The 16,270-nt window shown below is 40.6% G+C and overlaps 2 protein-coding genes across 9 annotated transcripts in view; one reads left to right on the forward strand and one right to left on the reverse strand.

Moving 5' to 3' along the window:
• The window catches only part of RARS2 (arginyl-tRNA synthetase 2, mitochondrial), a 76,053-nt gene extending 66,710 nt beyond the window's left edge, over positions 1-9,343 (reverse strand). For 2 of the 3 annotated variants that reach the window (XM_033234559.1, XM_033234560.1), the window contains exon 1: positions 9,244-9,343. In XM_033234559.1, coding sequence (XP_033090450.1) covers positions 9,244-9,279 — 36 coding nt within the window. In that variant the 5' untranslated portion in view covers positions 9,280-9,343. The remainder of the gene's footprint in view (positions 1-9,243) is intronic. The other variant, XM_033234561.1, reaches the window with a different exon arrangement.
• Positions 9,340-16,270, forward strand: part of ORC3 (origin recognition complex subunit 3) — an 80,836-nt gene continuing 73,905 nt past the window's right edge. For 4 of the 6 annotated variants that reach the window (XM_033234554.1, XM_033234550.1, XM_033234551.1 and 1 more), the window contains exon 1: positions 9,340-9,513. In XM_033234554.1, coding sequence (XP_033090445.1) covers positions 9,490-9,513 — 24 coding nt within the window. In that variant the 5' untranslated portion in view covers positions 9,340-9,489. The remainder of the gene's footprint in view (positions 9,514-16,270) is intronic. The other 2 variants (XM_033234553.1, XM_033234555.1) reach the window with 2 other exon arrangements.

Raw genomic sequence — 16,270 nt, forward strand, 5'->3', positions numbered from 1 at the left:
ATAGGAATAGATTCATTCAATAAAGAAGTTGCAAACTAGTGTGTTTGTTTCACCTGCTCAGTTGTTTTCTAATTTGAATTAATTGCCAACACAGGAAGATTGGAAAATTTTACAATTACATTGGGATTGCCCTATGCATTTGCATCTGTGGTATCAGGAGAAAAAATCTGAGATAAGAACTAAACAATCAGTGTTATTCCTTTATTTCTAAAAGAAAGATTTTGACTCTTTTGTTGTTGTTTTCTGAGACAGGGTCTCACTTTGTTGCCCAGGCTGGAATGCAGTGGTATAATGATGGCTCACTGCAGCCTCCAACTCCTGGGCTCAATCAGTCCTCCTACCTCAGCCTCCTGAGTAGCTGGGATTACAGGTGTACACCACCACGCTTGGCTAGTTTTTCGTATTTTTTGTAGAGACGGCGTATCTCACCTTGTTGTCCAGGCTGGTCTCAAACTCCTGGGTTCAAACAATTATCCTGCCCCAGCCTCCCAAAGTGCTGGGATTATAGGTGTGAGCCACTGCACCCAGCCTTATTTCTGAACATGGTAATTTTCTAAAGATTAAGCCTCCTTTTGATATTTCTAGGATTACTTTTTCTAAGAAGTCATAATTTCTTAAATACAGCCAATTAAGCCATACATCAGGAAAAAGATTGGTGGTAAGTATATTATCTGCTTCAACATAAAATGAACAGGAGACAAGCTGTGCAGATATGGTTACTAAACGGAATATAAATGTTATTAACTGAGTGAGAATGTTACCCAACACAAATTGGTAAAGGTGGAAGAAAGTTAAATCATCTGTGAGAGTGCCAATGTCTTCATCCCTTATGGTTGAAGGTGATGCTGTCTAAATTTGAAACATGAAGATCTTTTGTAAAAACACTACAAATTGTAATGTTTTTCACAATTTCTTTTCTTACTGTAAAAACCTCATTTAGGAAATACATCACTAATTCTTTGAACTGCACTTTGGTTTTTCACCAAATTCAAACAAACCTACTTTTAACATTTTCACTTAAAACAGCATTTCAGGCCAAGCGTGGTGGCTCATGCCTGTAATCCCAATACTTTGGGAGGTCGAGGTAGAGGATCACTTGATGCCAGAAGTTTGAGACCAGCCTGGGATAACATAGTGAGACCCCCATCTCTATTTAAAAATAAAAACAAAATAAAAATGATAAAAATAAAACAGCATTTCAGTAATAAGCACGTGAGGAATAATACTATTTTACTTTTCAGTATGTTGGACATTTTTTCCATTGTAAAACTTAAAAATAACATTCTGAAAAATAAAAACTATTACAATACAGCCTGGATTTTGTAAAAAGTATATTTATCTGGTTTTCCTTCCTATTTTCCTTCCTTCTTCTTTTCTGTCTGTATATCTGCATAGAAATATACCTAAAAATAAAAGTCAGTGTTGATGAGGATTTATGGGGTAGTTAAAAAAATTCTTTGCATCTTTCTGTATTGCTTAATTCTTTAAAACAAGCAGGCATTATTTTGCAAAAATGAGAACTTTTCCTTTACCAAATCACAACTTTAAAAGTACGTTTAAGGAATTCCTATTGAACGTTAAGTAGTATGGCTCAGACATGTACTGTTTACTAACTTCACATGGTGCTTGCTAAGCCTAGAATGGTGTTGAGAGGCCGAGGGGTATTCAAAATACCCCACCCTGAGATATTCTAAAATAACATAATGATGACTAATATTGGCTGGGCGCAGTGGCTCACGCCTGTAATCCCAGCACTTTGGGAGGCCGAGGCAGGCGGATCACCTGAGGTCAGGAGATCAAGACCAGCCTGGCCAACATGACAAAACCCTGTCTCTACTAAAAATACAAAAAAATTAGCCAGGCGTGGTGACTGGCGCCTATAATCCCAGCTACTCAGGAGGCTGAGGCAGGAGAATTGCTTGAACCTGGGAGGCAGAGGTTGCAGTGAGCTGAGATGATGCCACTGCACTCCAGCCTGAGAGACATACAGCGAGACTCCATCTCAAAAAAAAAAAAAAAGACAGACTAATATTTACTGATACTGAATACATACTACGTACCAAACACAATTCTCAGCACTCCATATGTATTAATACCTTGCATCCTGATGACACATCTATACGGTAGCTAAATAATTTTCCAGATTTTACAGACGAGGTGAAGAAAACTTAAAAATCTATCAGAGGAGAAGCTGATATAAACCTGAGTCTTCCACGGTCAATGTTCTTAGTCACTACACTACACCAGCAGTTCCAACACTTTGCTGTATATGGGAATGACCACCGGAAATCTTTAGGAAAACCTGCCTGGCTCCCATGTGCAAATATTCTGATTTAATTAATACAAAGTGGGCTCTGGGCAGCAGGATATAAAAAGTTCCCCAGGTTCTAATGTGCAGAGAGACCACTGTCCTACAGCTTTCTGCCTCTGGGTAGCCGTTGGGTAGTCGTTATCAAGCCTGGATGAACATCTGAATCACCTGATCATTTTTATAACTTCTAGGCCGATGCCCTAACTCAGGCCAAAGGGCCTGGGCTTAAGTAGTTATAAACGCTTCTCAGGTGATTCAAGTCTGCAGCTAGTGCTTAAGAACCACGGCTTAGGGAGAGAGCAGTTGTCTCCCATTTTAACAATGCCCAAAGTAGTGAATGTTTTCAATTAGAGGTTTATCTTTCTCTCAAATGGGTGCAGCATAAAAAAAAAAAAAAAAGAGAGAGACAGAGAGAGGAAAGAAAAAGAAAACAAATTGAGAGCCACCAAGCATGGAGCATGGTTTTAAGTTCACTTGCAATCTAATAGGTTCAGAATTATTCTAGGAGTAATACGACTCTCTTCAACTGTCTCTGAGATTGGATTTAGAGCTTTCTTGGATCAGAATGTGACCAATGGGTTTGTTTAGCTTCAGGGTTTATTTATTTATTTTTTTGCTCCCTTCAGGTAGGGCTGTTTCACCTGGCATTGGGCTTCACCTAGGACTAGCACAAGTGAAAAGAAGGTCCACTGATAACTATCTTCTTTAGGCCTCAAACTCATAAAAGTTTCACAGAGTAAAATATCCTAAAAAGGTTACACGATGAGAATAAAAGACTGTGACAGTAAACCCGAAAATTTTAACAGAGAAATAAAATCCACAAAATTAGGCACCGTCCTTGAGAAATAAACTAAATAACACATTGAATGAGGAGCAAATCTGAGGTTGAAAGCAAGAAGCACTGTTTGCCAGGTGCAGTTGCTCACGCCTGTAATTCCAGTGCTTTGGGAGGCTGAGGTGGGTGGATTAACTGAGGTCAGGAATTCGAGAGTGAAACTTTTGTCTCAAAAAAAAAAAAAAAGCACTTTTTATTTTTCAGGTTTTTGTAGAGATGAGGTCTCACTATACCTCAGTATATTGCCCAAGCTGGTCTTGAACTCCTGGACTCAAGCAATACTTCCACCTTAGCCTCCCAAAGTGCTGAAATTACAGGCATTGGCCACTGCGCCTGGCCTTTTATTTATTTGTTTACTTATTTACGTCTAAGAGGAAGCACTTAAGGGAATATCAAGTGAAAATTCACAACTGCCAGATCTCGTGTGAGAACCTAAGATCAGAGATTCTAATATGTAATATAAGAATGGCTAATATGTATTGAGTGCTTACAATGTACTAAGCACAATTCTAAACTTTAGATTTAGGAACCTAATATCAGAGATTCTAATAGAATAGAATCTTTGGCTGCAGAGCATTCAATAGGAAAGCACACCAATCAATTAGCTTGTCAGCAGTCCTCAACCATTTATTTCTCTGATACAGCAGCAAATATGATTCCTACCTCTAGTACTCAGAAAACTGAGCACAAAGTCAAAAAATGTTCTGTATGGCTCTAGATAGGTACTAAATTCAGATTGGAGCTAAACTTGCCAGGTTCAGTATCAAAATCTATGATAAATGCATAAAAAACTATTTTTGTTAATGAAAAAGGGATCCATATCTTTAGCAACCAGACATTCAGGTGGCAAAATTGACATCATCTTATGAAAATTAGCTCTGCATTTGTATCCATATTAACGTAATCTATAGGCCATGAGTCTAAAAAGGCAATTACCCCAGTTGTTCCTCACTTCTGATTCTCCAACACTACCAAGTCAGGCACTGTAGGTTTGCACCAAGAGCCAGTGCAGAAGCCCTCCCACATATGCAGAAATTTTCCTCAGAACAGGTCTGCATTAGTTTCAAGACACAAACAAGAAGCAAACAAAGCATTAAAACTTTGGGGCTTAGAAGAGAATATCCCAAACAATTTGGAAGGCAAATTATGACTATAATAAAATAAATTTAGCATGGTTCTTTTTTAAAATTAATTTTAAGTTCTGGGGTCCATGTGCAGGATGTGCAGGTTACATAGATAAACGTGTGCCATGGTGGTTTGCTGCACCTATCAACCCATCACCCAGGTATTAAGCACCACATGCATTAGCTATTTTTCCTAATGCTCTCCCTCTTCCCACCCCACCCCCAACAAGCCCTGGTGTGTATTGTTCCCCTCCCCATGGTCATGTGTTCTCATTGTTCAGCGACAATGTGCAGTGTTTGGGTTTCTGTTCCTGCATTAGTCTGCTGAGAATAATGGTTTCTGGGTCCATTCATGTCCCTGCAAAGGACATTATCTCATTCCTTTTTACAGTTGCATAGTATTCCATGGTGTATATGTACCAACCACATTTTCTTTATCTAGTCTATCACTGATGGGCATTTGGGTTGATTCCACGTCTCTGCTATTGTGAATAGTGCTGCAGTGAACATCCACGTGCATGTATATTTGCAGTAGAATGATTTATATTCCTTTGGGTATATACCCAGCAATGGAATTGCTGGGCCAAATGGTATTTCTGGTACTAGATCTTTAAGGAATCGCCACACCATCTTCCACAATGGCTGAACTACTTTACATTTCCACCAACAGTATAAAAGCGCTCCTATTTCTCCACAATCTCACCAGCATCTGTTGTTTCTTGACTTTTTAACGATCGCCATTCTGACTGGCATGAGATAGTAGTTCATTGTGGTTTTGATTTACATTTCTCTAATGATCAGTGATGTTGAGCTTTTTTTCAAATGTTTGTGGCCGCATAAATGTCTTCTTCTGAGAAGTGCCTGTTCATGTCCTTTGCTCACTTTTTAATGGGGTTGTTTTGTTTAAGTTCCTTGTAGGTTCTGGGTATTAGACCTTTGTCGGATAGATTGCAAAAATTTTCTGCTACCCTGTAGGTTGCCTGTTTGCTCTGATGATAGTGTTTTGTTTTGTTTGTTTGTTTCTGCTGTAGTATGGTTATGATACAACTTGTGGTTCTAAGCAGAATGGAATGCTGGTGGGTCTGTGAGAATAGATTAGAAGCAAAGCACAGTACAAACCTAGATAATTCAGTCAGTCCTGCTGTTTACCCTAATGTGGCTGAATATCTTCCCAACATACATGTTGCACCTCAGGACTAAATGACAACAACTGGACAACTAGTTTAATTGCTTCTTGAGGCCACACCTGAAATTTGATAATAAACTCATTAGCAGAGTCAAGAAAGCTGGCCTTCCTGCTCACCATTAGCAGGGTAGCTCCTCTATCAAGCTACGTAGATGTAAGTTAATAAGGAGAGCGTAAAGCTACTTAAAATGTACCAGGTTACACGAAACTAAATGCAATTTGTGATCCCTTATAGGAAAAAAAATCAACAAGACTGGAACATGGACTATAAGTTAAAGCATTTTATCAACATTATATGAATCTAATAACTGTACTGTGGTCATGTAAAACAAGCCTTGTTCTTAGGAAATAAACAATTACATATTAAGAGGTAAAGGAGCATTACGTATGAAACCTACTCTCAAATGACACAGGAAAAAATTATATAGAATGATGAAGCAAATGTGGCAAAATGTTAATAGCTGCTGAATCTAGATAAAGAGGATTTGGAGTTCTTTGTACTATTATCACAACTTTTTGTTAAGTCTGAAATTATTTCAAAATTAAAAGTACACAAAATTAAAATGAACTAGCTGGGCCAGGCCTGGTGGCTCATGCCTGTAATCCCAGCACTTTGGGAAGCCAAAGCAGGCAGATCACCTGAGTTCGGGAGTTCGAGACCAGACTGACCAAAATGGACAAACCCCATCTCTACTAAAAATACAAAATTAGCCACTCTCAAGTGATCCACCTGTCTCAGTCTCCCCAAGTGCTGGGGTTATAGGCATGAGCCACCATACCCAGCTCCTAATCTGAAAATCTGAAAGTCTCCAATGAACATTTCCTTTGAGTATCATGTCCACACTCAAAAAGTTTCAAATTTTGGAGCATTTCAGATTTCCAGCTTTGGGATGCTCAAACTGTACTGAACATTTTTTTTCTTTGCTCTTTTCTCCCCATGTCCTAATGTATTGAAAATATTCTTATTTATCCTCAAGTTTCAGGTCATTCCCCAATAACTCTATATTCAGAGAAACAGATACATATCTGCATAATTTACACTGCTGTATAAATCCATTAGATTCTGTTCAATGATTGGATTATGCTTCGTGCTTTCACAAACAGCACAGTATATAGGAAAGATATCATTTTAAAGTTAGATTTCTGTTGATAAACCAACTCTACAATTTATTGATGATGTGGCTTTGGGTAGGTTATTTAATCTCTGTGGATCTCAACTCACTCAATTATATAAGGTTAATACTTCTATATCATAGGGCTGCCATGAGCTTAAATGTGAATGTATAGTAATTAGCACAAATATATACTTGATATATTAGTTCTTGTTTCTCCAAATTACCTTTGTTTTGAGACAGGGTCTCACTTTGTTCCCCAGGCTAGAGTGCAGTGGTGCAATCAGAGCTTGCTGTTTCAGCCACCTGGGCCCAAATGATCCTCCCACCTCAGCTTCCCAAGGAGCCTGGACCATAGGCATGTGCCGCTACACCTAAGTTTCATTTTTTATTTTTTGTAGAGGTGGGGGTCTCCCTATGTTGTCCAGGCTGGTCTTCAATGTCCCGGCTCAAGGGATCCTCCCACCTTGGCCTCTCAAAGTGCTGGGATTACAAGTGTGAGCCACATGCCTGGCCCAATTTACATTCTTTACAAAGAACATAGCCTTTGCAAAACTAAACACAATTTGTTTCTCATCATGGCACTACCTTGATTTAAGGGCTAAGAATGGAAACCATCTACCCTCACACACAGCTTATATACTAAGGTCCAAAACTACCTGCCATGATATGGTTTACTGTCTACATTAACATGAATTTATTATTTCTTTGTCTTCATTGGCATAACTTTACTGTTCTAGAAGACTTCTGACCAAATAACTTAATCATTCATTATAAGAACTTCATGATAAATCTATTAGCTTTTCACGATTTACTTTTATTTTTTGTTTACAGGGTCTCACTCTGTGGCCCCCCTGGAGTACAGTGGCACAATCACAGCTCGCTGTAGCCTCAAACTCATGGGGCCGTCCAAGTGATCCTCCAGACTCAGCCTTTCAAGCAGCTAGGACTACAGAGGTGCACCATCAGGCCTGGTTACTTTTTAAAACAAATTTTTGTTGATACGGGGTCCCCCTATGTTGTCCACGCTGGTCTCAAACTCCTGGGTTCAAGCCATCCTCCCACCTCGGCCTCCCGAAGTGCTGGGATTATAGGCAGCTGAGCCACATGCCAGGTCTATTAGTTCTTCCAATTTAGAAAACCTCAACAGTTTATACCTTAAGGCTCCTTGCACTCTTTGCTTTTGCTACCAATCTTAAACTGCTGTATCAGATCAGTTTCCAATCCTAATCAAGCCATCTTCCTCCAACATCCTCCTACCCTCTGCCTCTGAAAGACCAGCCTTAAGCCATACCCATCAGTAAAATCTGACCTTGCTTTCCCAGTTTAATACACTACCAAAGCTCTAAGCAGTGTTCTTTCTTATCCCAGTAAGCAATAAATTCAGCTGTCTTAACAAAATGTCATGTTGGTGATATTTGGCGAATTATCACTGGACAGGGCAGTATATCTATAAGCATGAAGACAAGGCAGAGGGATTTCCCCACAAATGTCTAGAAACACTGTAAAAATGAGCTAAGATAAATTATACATCAGGCTAATTACATCCACTAATACATCCATTAATCAGAAGGAAATGGGTTAGTCGAGACCACAATAGAAAGTTTCCTTCCAAGGGTGGCCAGTGAGTCCTAAAAAGTTCTTTTTGATTAATTACACGTTTATACTGCAATTTTGCCCAGCGCAGTGGCTCATGCCTATAATCCTAGGTCTTAGGGAAGCAGAGGAGGGAGGACAGTTTGAGCCCAGGAGTTTGAGGACTGCCTGGGCAAGATGGCGAGACTCCGTTCTCCATAAAAAGGAAAAACAAAACAAAGCAAGTATATTGCAATTTTGTAAGCCCTTCCTCACAACAGAGGTGTTCAAATATGACCCTGAACCAAGAAAAACTGAGTCTCAGATAGTTCGTATATCTTTGGGAATTACCAAAAATAATTCTAGGGTTGACTACCTAAGTGACTGCAAGGGAAATAAGCAGTTTTAAAATGAGTTACTTCTTAAGAACAACCCACACCCATCATTAACGTCACTAAAGTGTAAAGAACACTAACTTCTTGGGAGGCCGAGACGGGCGGATCACGAGGTCAGGAGATCGAGACCATCCTGGCTAACAGGGTGAAACCCCGTCTCTACTAAAAATACAAAAAACTAGCGGGGCGAGGTGGCGGGCGCCTGTAGTCCCAGCTACTCCGGAGGCTGAGGCAGGAGAATGGCGGGAACCCGGGAGGCGGAGCTTGCAGTGAGCTGAGATCCGGCCACTGCACTCCAGCCCGGGCGAAAGAGCAAGACTCCGTCTCAAAAAAAAAAAACACAAAAAAAAAACAAAAAAAAAACCAAAAAAAAACAAACAAAAAAAAGAACACTAACTTCTATGGGGTTTAATCATGGTCTAATGACTTTCCACCCAGGTAAAGCATACTAAGCTGTGGGGTGGGAAGGAGTGAAGCACCAGGTACCTTTCAAAGTTTACTTTTCACCAAGACAAACTGATCCCAGCCGACCCTCCACAGGACTTCTGGAGCCCTACCAGCTCAAGAAGGGGGAGGACGTGGTAGAAACTAACAGAATTCCGTGGGACCCACCCTCCAGCTGACTGAGGACTGGCCCGCAGCGGTGAAAAGCCTTTGGGGTCCCTAGCTCCGCATGGACTCCCCTGCGCGCTCCGGGATCCATACCTGGCAAGCTATAGCCCTGCGAAAGCCGCACGCCATGTCCGCTTCTAGGGAAGTGCGCCGCAGTCCGCCAGTCCCGGCCTCGCCCCACCTCCTTAAACGCCCCGCCCCTCGCGCCGGAAGCCCGCCCCGGAGAGTGATGCCAGCCAATCAAGAAGCTGCGTGACTCGCCACTAACCTCTGCACTGCAGGCGCGAGGGCGCGCGGGAAATCCCGAGTGCATCTGGGATCCGCAGAGCCAGTAAGGCCATGGCCACGTCCTCGATGTGTAAGGTACGTGGTGGCCGACGCTCACAGTGGCTCTACCGCTGCCTCATTCCCCTTTTGAAGAAGGGATGAAGCGGAGGTTACGTAGGCCTCCGTTCCCTGGCTGGAGGGGAGGGAGGGAGCGGCGTACTGAGCTGAGGCGTCCTTGCTCCAGATCAGTTGAGGCCAACTTTGCTTGGGGAGCGAGGACGCGGATCTGCCTTGTGGTGCGGCTAGGAGGATTTTTAAGTTCTGATTGTTGGAGGTCGGATGTCCTGATGATGTGGCCCAGTCTTTCATTTTTCCCTCTCACAAATACAAAAAACGGAATACAAAGCATTCCGTTAGGTACTGAGATGCTGTGGTAAACAAAATAGATTCAGTTTCTGCAGTCAAGAAAGTCAGTAAACATAGATAAACTGATGATCACAAATTTTAAGTGTTAGCAAGGAAAAGAGTTCTAGACAGACAACAGAAGAGTGGGAAGAACCTAATATAGGTTGCCGGGGGTTAGCGGAGGCTCTTTGGAGAAAGTAACGCTTTGACTGAGACCTGAAAAATTAGAAGTTAGGCTAAGGATTAGGGCGAGGAGGGCAGAGAGAACAACATGTTCTTCGGCCCAGAAGATAGAAATAAAGTGGCATATTAGAGGAATTTAAAAATCATAATCAGAAAGTAGACAAAGAGTGGGAGCGTCATGAAAAATGAGAATGCAAAAGTAATGCGGATGCGGGTGTGTGTGGTGGGGGTATCTTACAAACCTCATCTTGGCTACCTAGATGGCAAGAAATTGCAAAACATAGTGTAGTTGGTAAGAAGATAAGCCCTATAGCTATATTGTCCAATGTGTTAGTCACTAACTACATGTGGCTATTTAAATTTGAGTTAAAATAAAGTAAAATTAGGTAAAAATTCAGTTCCTCCGTTGCACTAGCCACATTTTAAGTGCTCAATCATCACATGTGGCTGCAGCTACCATTTTAGATAGTGCAGATACATTTCTATCATTACAGAAAGTTCTGTTGGACAGCGCTGTTCCGGACCACGAAAAATAAGACATTTAGTTCTATTGTAAGTGCAGCGGGAAGCCCCTAAAGTTAAGCTGTCTGATAAAGCTGAAGAATGCAGATGAAGAAGCTACATTCTCCCTATGTTAAAACAATGGATTAATGAAGAAGGCTATATCATGGATCTGATTTTTTATTTTGATTAAAATGGTTTATGAGAAGCAGTGCTTTTAAAGACTACGTCTCAAGGAGAAAGTACAAGTCATGGGGTTTAAGGTTACACTAGTAGAGATTTAAAAGTAGTATTTTTATTAGAATTGGTACTGGTTTTATTTTGTCCTGGTTATAATGTTCTGTAGGTTTTGAATGGTCTATCCCTTAATCCTGTTGATTGCATAAGCACCTCTTATTTGTATGTATCTTGCAGAAAGTAAGATTTTTCAGGAACGCGTTTTTGGTATTATAACAGAAACGTCTGTAATGGGATGAGACCTTACATGAATAAGAAGCTTTAAGAACTATTTCATGAGTTGATGGAACTGCAAGCTTTTTTTCTTTTTCTTTCTTTCTTTTTTTTTTTTTTTTCTTGAGACGGAGTCTCGCTCTGTTACCAGGCTGGAGTACAGTGGCGCGATCTCGGCTCACTGCAACCTCCACCTCCCCTGTTCAAGTGATTCTTCCACCTCAGCCTCCCGAGTAGCTGGGATTACAGACACGCGCCACCACATCCAGCTAGTTTTGTATTTTTAGTAGAGACAGGGTTTCACCATGTTGGCCAGGCAGGTCTCGAACTCCAGACCTCAAGTGATCCCCGGCCTCAGCCTCCCAAAGTGCTAGGACTACAGGCGTGAGCCACCATGCCCGGCCCTTAAACGTATCAAAACATTTTAATGTCTGTTTCCTCATGAAATTTTCTGGCTGTTGGCCTTCCTCTATCTCAAACACTATCACTTGACCAGCAGTTGCAAATGGTTAACCATGTTACTACCACTGCCCTATGTTAAGATCCTTTCTGGTCGCTCCTCATACCGTGTTCCTTTGAAGCTCCTTTCTTCTTTACTGAATTGCAGGTGGATTTGGAAAGAAGGCAATGACAGGTTTGTCATGGTACCACGTGATTTTTCTAAATATGTATGTTATTTCACAAACTTATGCTAGTTGCAGATATAAGAATCTAAGGCACAGGGCTGTGTGCGGTGGCTCATGCCTGTAATCTCAACACTTTGGGAGGCCGAGGTGGGTGGATCATCTGAGGTCAGGAGTTCGAGACCAACCTGACCAACATGGTGAAACTCCATTTCTACTAAAATACAAAATTAGCCTGGCATGTTGGTGGGCGCCTGTAATCCCAGCCTCTCAGGAGGCTGAGGCGGGAGAATCGTCTGAACCCTAGAGGTAGAGGTTGTAGTGAGCCGAGATTGTGCCATTGCACTCTAGCCTGGGCAGCAGAGGGAGACTGTCTAAAAAAAAAAAGAGTCTAATGCACAGGTCTTAATTTGGAACATGTAATCCAAATGACTACTTTATATTTTCACAGCTGTCTTTAACACTGTCCTGAGACAACTTTGCCTAGGTATTGTTCTTTCATTATGTCTTTTATTTTCTTTTTTTTTTTTTAGCTTGTTAAACTTTTATTTATTTATTTATTTTTTGTTGGGCGTTGTGTGAGTTCCTTTTATTTTTTTTATTATACTTTAAGTTCTAGGGTACATGTGCATAACGTGCAGGTTTGTTACATATGTATACTTATGCCATGTTGGTGTGCTGCACCCATCAACTCGTCAGCACCCATCAATTCATCATTTATATCATATATAACTCCCCAATGCAATCCCTCCCTCCTCCCCCCTCCCCATGATAGGCCCCAATGTGTGATGTTCCCCTTCCCGAGTCCAAGTGATCTCATTGTTCAGTTCCCACCTATGAGTGAGAACATGCAGTGTTTGGTTTTCTCTTCTTGTGATAGTTTGCTAAGAATGATGGTTTCCAGCTGCATCCATGTCCCTACAAAGGACGCAAACTCATCCTTTTTTATGGCTGCATAGTATTCCATGGTGTATATGTGCCACATTTTCTTAATCCAGTCTGTCACAGATGGACATTTGGGTTGATTCCAAGTCTTTGCTATTGTGAATAGTGCCGCAATAAACATACGTGTGCATGTGTCTTTGTAGTAGAGTAATTTATAATCCTTTGGGTATATACCCAGTAGTGGGATGGCTGGGTCATATGGTACATCTAGTTCTAGATCCTTGAGGAATTGCCATACTGTTTTCCATAATGGTTGAACTAGTTTACAATCCCACCAACAGTGTAAAAGTGTTCCTATTTCTCCACATCCTCTCCAACACCTGTTGTTTCCTGACTTAATGATTGCCATTCTAACTGGTGTGAAATGGTATCTCATTGTGGTTTTGATTTGCATTTCTCTGATGGCGAGTGATGATGAGCATTTTTTCATGTGTCTGTTGGCTGTATGGATGTCTTCTTTTGAGAAATGTCTGTTCATATCCTTTCCCCACTTTTTGATGGGGTTGTTTGTTTTTTTCTTGTATATTTGTTTGAGTTCTTTGTAGGTTCTGGATATTAGCCCTTTGTCAGATGAGTAGGTTGCAAAAATTTTCTCCCATTCTGTAGGTTGCCTGTTCACTCTGATGGTAGTTTCTTTTGCTGTGCAGAAGCTCTTTAGTTTAATTAGATCCCATTTGTCAATTCTGGCTTTTGCTGCTGTTGCTTTTGGTGTTTTAGACATGAAGTCCTTGCCCATGCCTATGTCCTGAATGGTACTACCTAGATTTTCTTCTAGGGTTTTTATGGTATTAGGTCTAACATTTAAGTCTCTAATCCATCTTGAATTAATCTTCGTATAAGGGGTAAGGAAAGGATCCAGTTTCAGCTTTCTACTTATGGCTAGCCAATTTTCCCAGCACCATTTATTAAATAGGGAATCCTTTCCCCATTTTTTGTTTCTCTCAGGTTTGTCAAAGATCAGATGGCTGTAGATGTGTGGTATTATTTCTGAGGACTCTGTTCTGTTCCATTGGTCTATATCTCTGTTGTGGTACCAGTACCATGCTGTTTTGGTTACTGTAGCCTTGTAGTATAGTTTGAAGTCAGGTAGCGTGACGCCTCCAGCTTTGTCCTTTTGACTTAGGATTGTCTTGGCAATGCGGGCTCTTTTTTGGTTCCATATGAACTTTAAAGCAGTTTTTTCCAATTCTGTGAAGAAAGTCATTGGTAGCTTGATGGGGATGGCATTGAATCTATAAATAACCTTGGGCAGTATGGCCATTTTCACGATATTGATTCTTCCTATCCATGAGCATGGTATGTTCTTCCATTTGTTTGTGTCCTCTTTTATTTCACTGAGCAGTGGTTTGTAGTTCTCCTTGAAGAGGTCCTTTACATCCCTTGTAAGCTGGATTCCTAGGTATTTGATTCTCTTTGAAGCAATTGTGAATGGAAGTTCATTCCTGATTTGGCTCTCTGCTTGTCTGTTACTGGTGTATAAGAATGCTTGTGATTTTTGCACATTAATTTTGTATCCTGAGACTTTGCTGAAGTTGCTTATCAGCTTAAGGAGATTTTGGGCTGAGACGATGGGGTTTTCTAAATATACAATCATGTCATCTGCAAACAGGGACAATTTGACTTCTTCTTTTCCTAACTGGATACCCTTGATTTCTTTCTCTTGCCTGATTGCCCTAGCCAGAACTTCCAACACTATGTTGAATAGGAGTGGTGAGAGAGGGCATCCCTGTCTTGTGCCAGTTTTCAAAGGGAATTTTTCCAGTTTTTGCCCATTCAGTATGATATTGGCTGTGGGTTTGTCATAAATAGCTCTTATTATTTTGAGGTACGTTCCATCAATACCGAATTTATTGAGCGTTTTTAGCATAAAGGGCTGTTGAATTTTGTCAAAAGCCTTTTCTGCATCTATTGAGATAATCATGTGGTTCTTGTCTTTGGTTCTGTTTATATGCTGGATTACGTTTATTGATTTGCGAATGTTGAACCAGCCTTGCATCCCAGGGATGAAGCCCACTTGATCATGGTGGATAAGCTTTTTGATGTGCTGCTGAATCCGGTTTGCCAGTATTTTATTGAGAATTTTTGCATCGATGTTCATCAGGGATATTGGTCTAAAATTCTCTTTTTTTGTTGTGTCTCTGCCAGGCTTTGGTATCAGGATGATGTTGGCCTCATAAAATGAGTTAGGGAGGATTCCCTCTTTTTCTATTGATTGGAATAGTTTCAGAAGGAATGGTACCAGCTCCTCCTTGTACCTCTGGTAGAATTCAGCTGTGAATCCATCTGGTCCTGGACTTTTTTTGGTGGGTAGGCTATTAATTGTTGCCTCAATTTCAGAGCCTGCTATTGGTCTATTCAGGGATTCAACTTCTTCCTGTTTAGTCTTGGGAGAGTGTAAGTGTCCAGGAAATTATCCATTTCTTCTAGATTTTCTAGTTGATTTGCGTAGAGGCATTTATAGTATTCTCTGATGGTTGTTTGTATTTCTGTGGGGTCGGTGGTGATATCCCCTTTATCATTTTTTATTGCGTCTATTTGATTCCTCTCTCTTTTCTTCTTTATTAGTCTTGCTAGCGGTCTGTCAATTTTGTTGATCTTTTCAAAAAACCAACTCCTGGATTCATTGATTTTTTGGAGGGTTTTTTGTGTCTCTATCTCCTTCAGTTCTGCTCTGATCTTAGTTATTTCTTGCCTTCTGCTAGCTTTTGAATGTGTTTGCTCTTGCCTCTCTAGTTCTTTTAATTGTGATGTTAGAGTGTCATTTTAGATCTTTCCTGCTTTCTCTTGTGGGCATTTAGTGCTATAAATTTCCCTCTACACACTGCTTTAAATGTGTCCCAGAGATTCTGGTATGTTGTATCTTTGTTCTCATTGGTTTCAAAGAACATCTTTATTTCTGCTTTCATTTCGTTATGTACCCAGTAGTCATTCAGGAGCAGGTTGTTCAGTTTCCATGTAGTTGAGCGGTTTTGATTGAGTTTCTTAGTCCTGAGTTCTAGTTTGATTGCACTGTGGTCTGAGAGACAGTTTGTTATAATTTCTGTTCTTGTACATTTGCTGAGGAGTGCTTTACTTCCAATTATGTGGTCAATTTTGGAATAAGTGCGATGTGGTGCTGAGAAGAATGTATATTCTGTTGATTTGGGGTGGAGAGTTCTATAGATGTCTATTAGGTCCGCTTGGTGCAGAGATGAGTTCAATTCCTGGATATCCTTGTTAACTTTCTGTCTCGTTGATCTGTCTAATGTTGACAGTGGAGTGTTGAAGTCTCCCATTATTATTGTATGGGAGTCTAAGTCTCTTTGTAGGTCTCTAAGGACTTGCTTTATGAATCTGGGTGCTCCTGTATTGGGTGCATATATATTTAGGAGAGTTAGCTCTTCCTGTTGAATTGATCCCTTTACCATTATGTAATGGCCTTCTTTGTCTCTTTTGATCTTTGATGGTTTAAAGTCTGTTTTATCAGAGACTAGGATTGCAACCCCTGCTTTTTTTTTGTTCTCCATTTGCTTGGTAGATCTTCCTCCATCCCTTTATTTTGAGCCTATGTATGTCTCTGCATGTGAGATGGGTCTCCTGAATACAGCAGACTGATGGGTCTTGACTCTTATCCAGTTTGCCAGTCTGTGTCTTTTAATTGGAGCATTTAGTCCATTTACATTTAAGGTTAATATTGTTATGTGTGAACTTGATCCTGTCATTATGATATTAACTGGTTATTTTGCTCGTTAGTTGATGCAGTTTCT

Source organism: Trachypithecus francoisi, unplaced genomic scaffold (assembly GCF_009764315.1).
Source record: "Trachypithecus francoisi isolate TF-2019V2 unplaced genomic scaffold, Tfra_2.0 Lachesis_group15, whole genome shotgun sequence".
NCBI lineage: Eukaryota > Metazoa > Chordata > Mammalia > Primates > Cercopithecidae > Trachypithecus > Trachypithecus francoisi.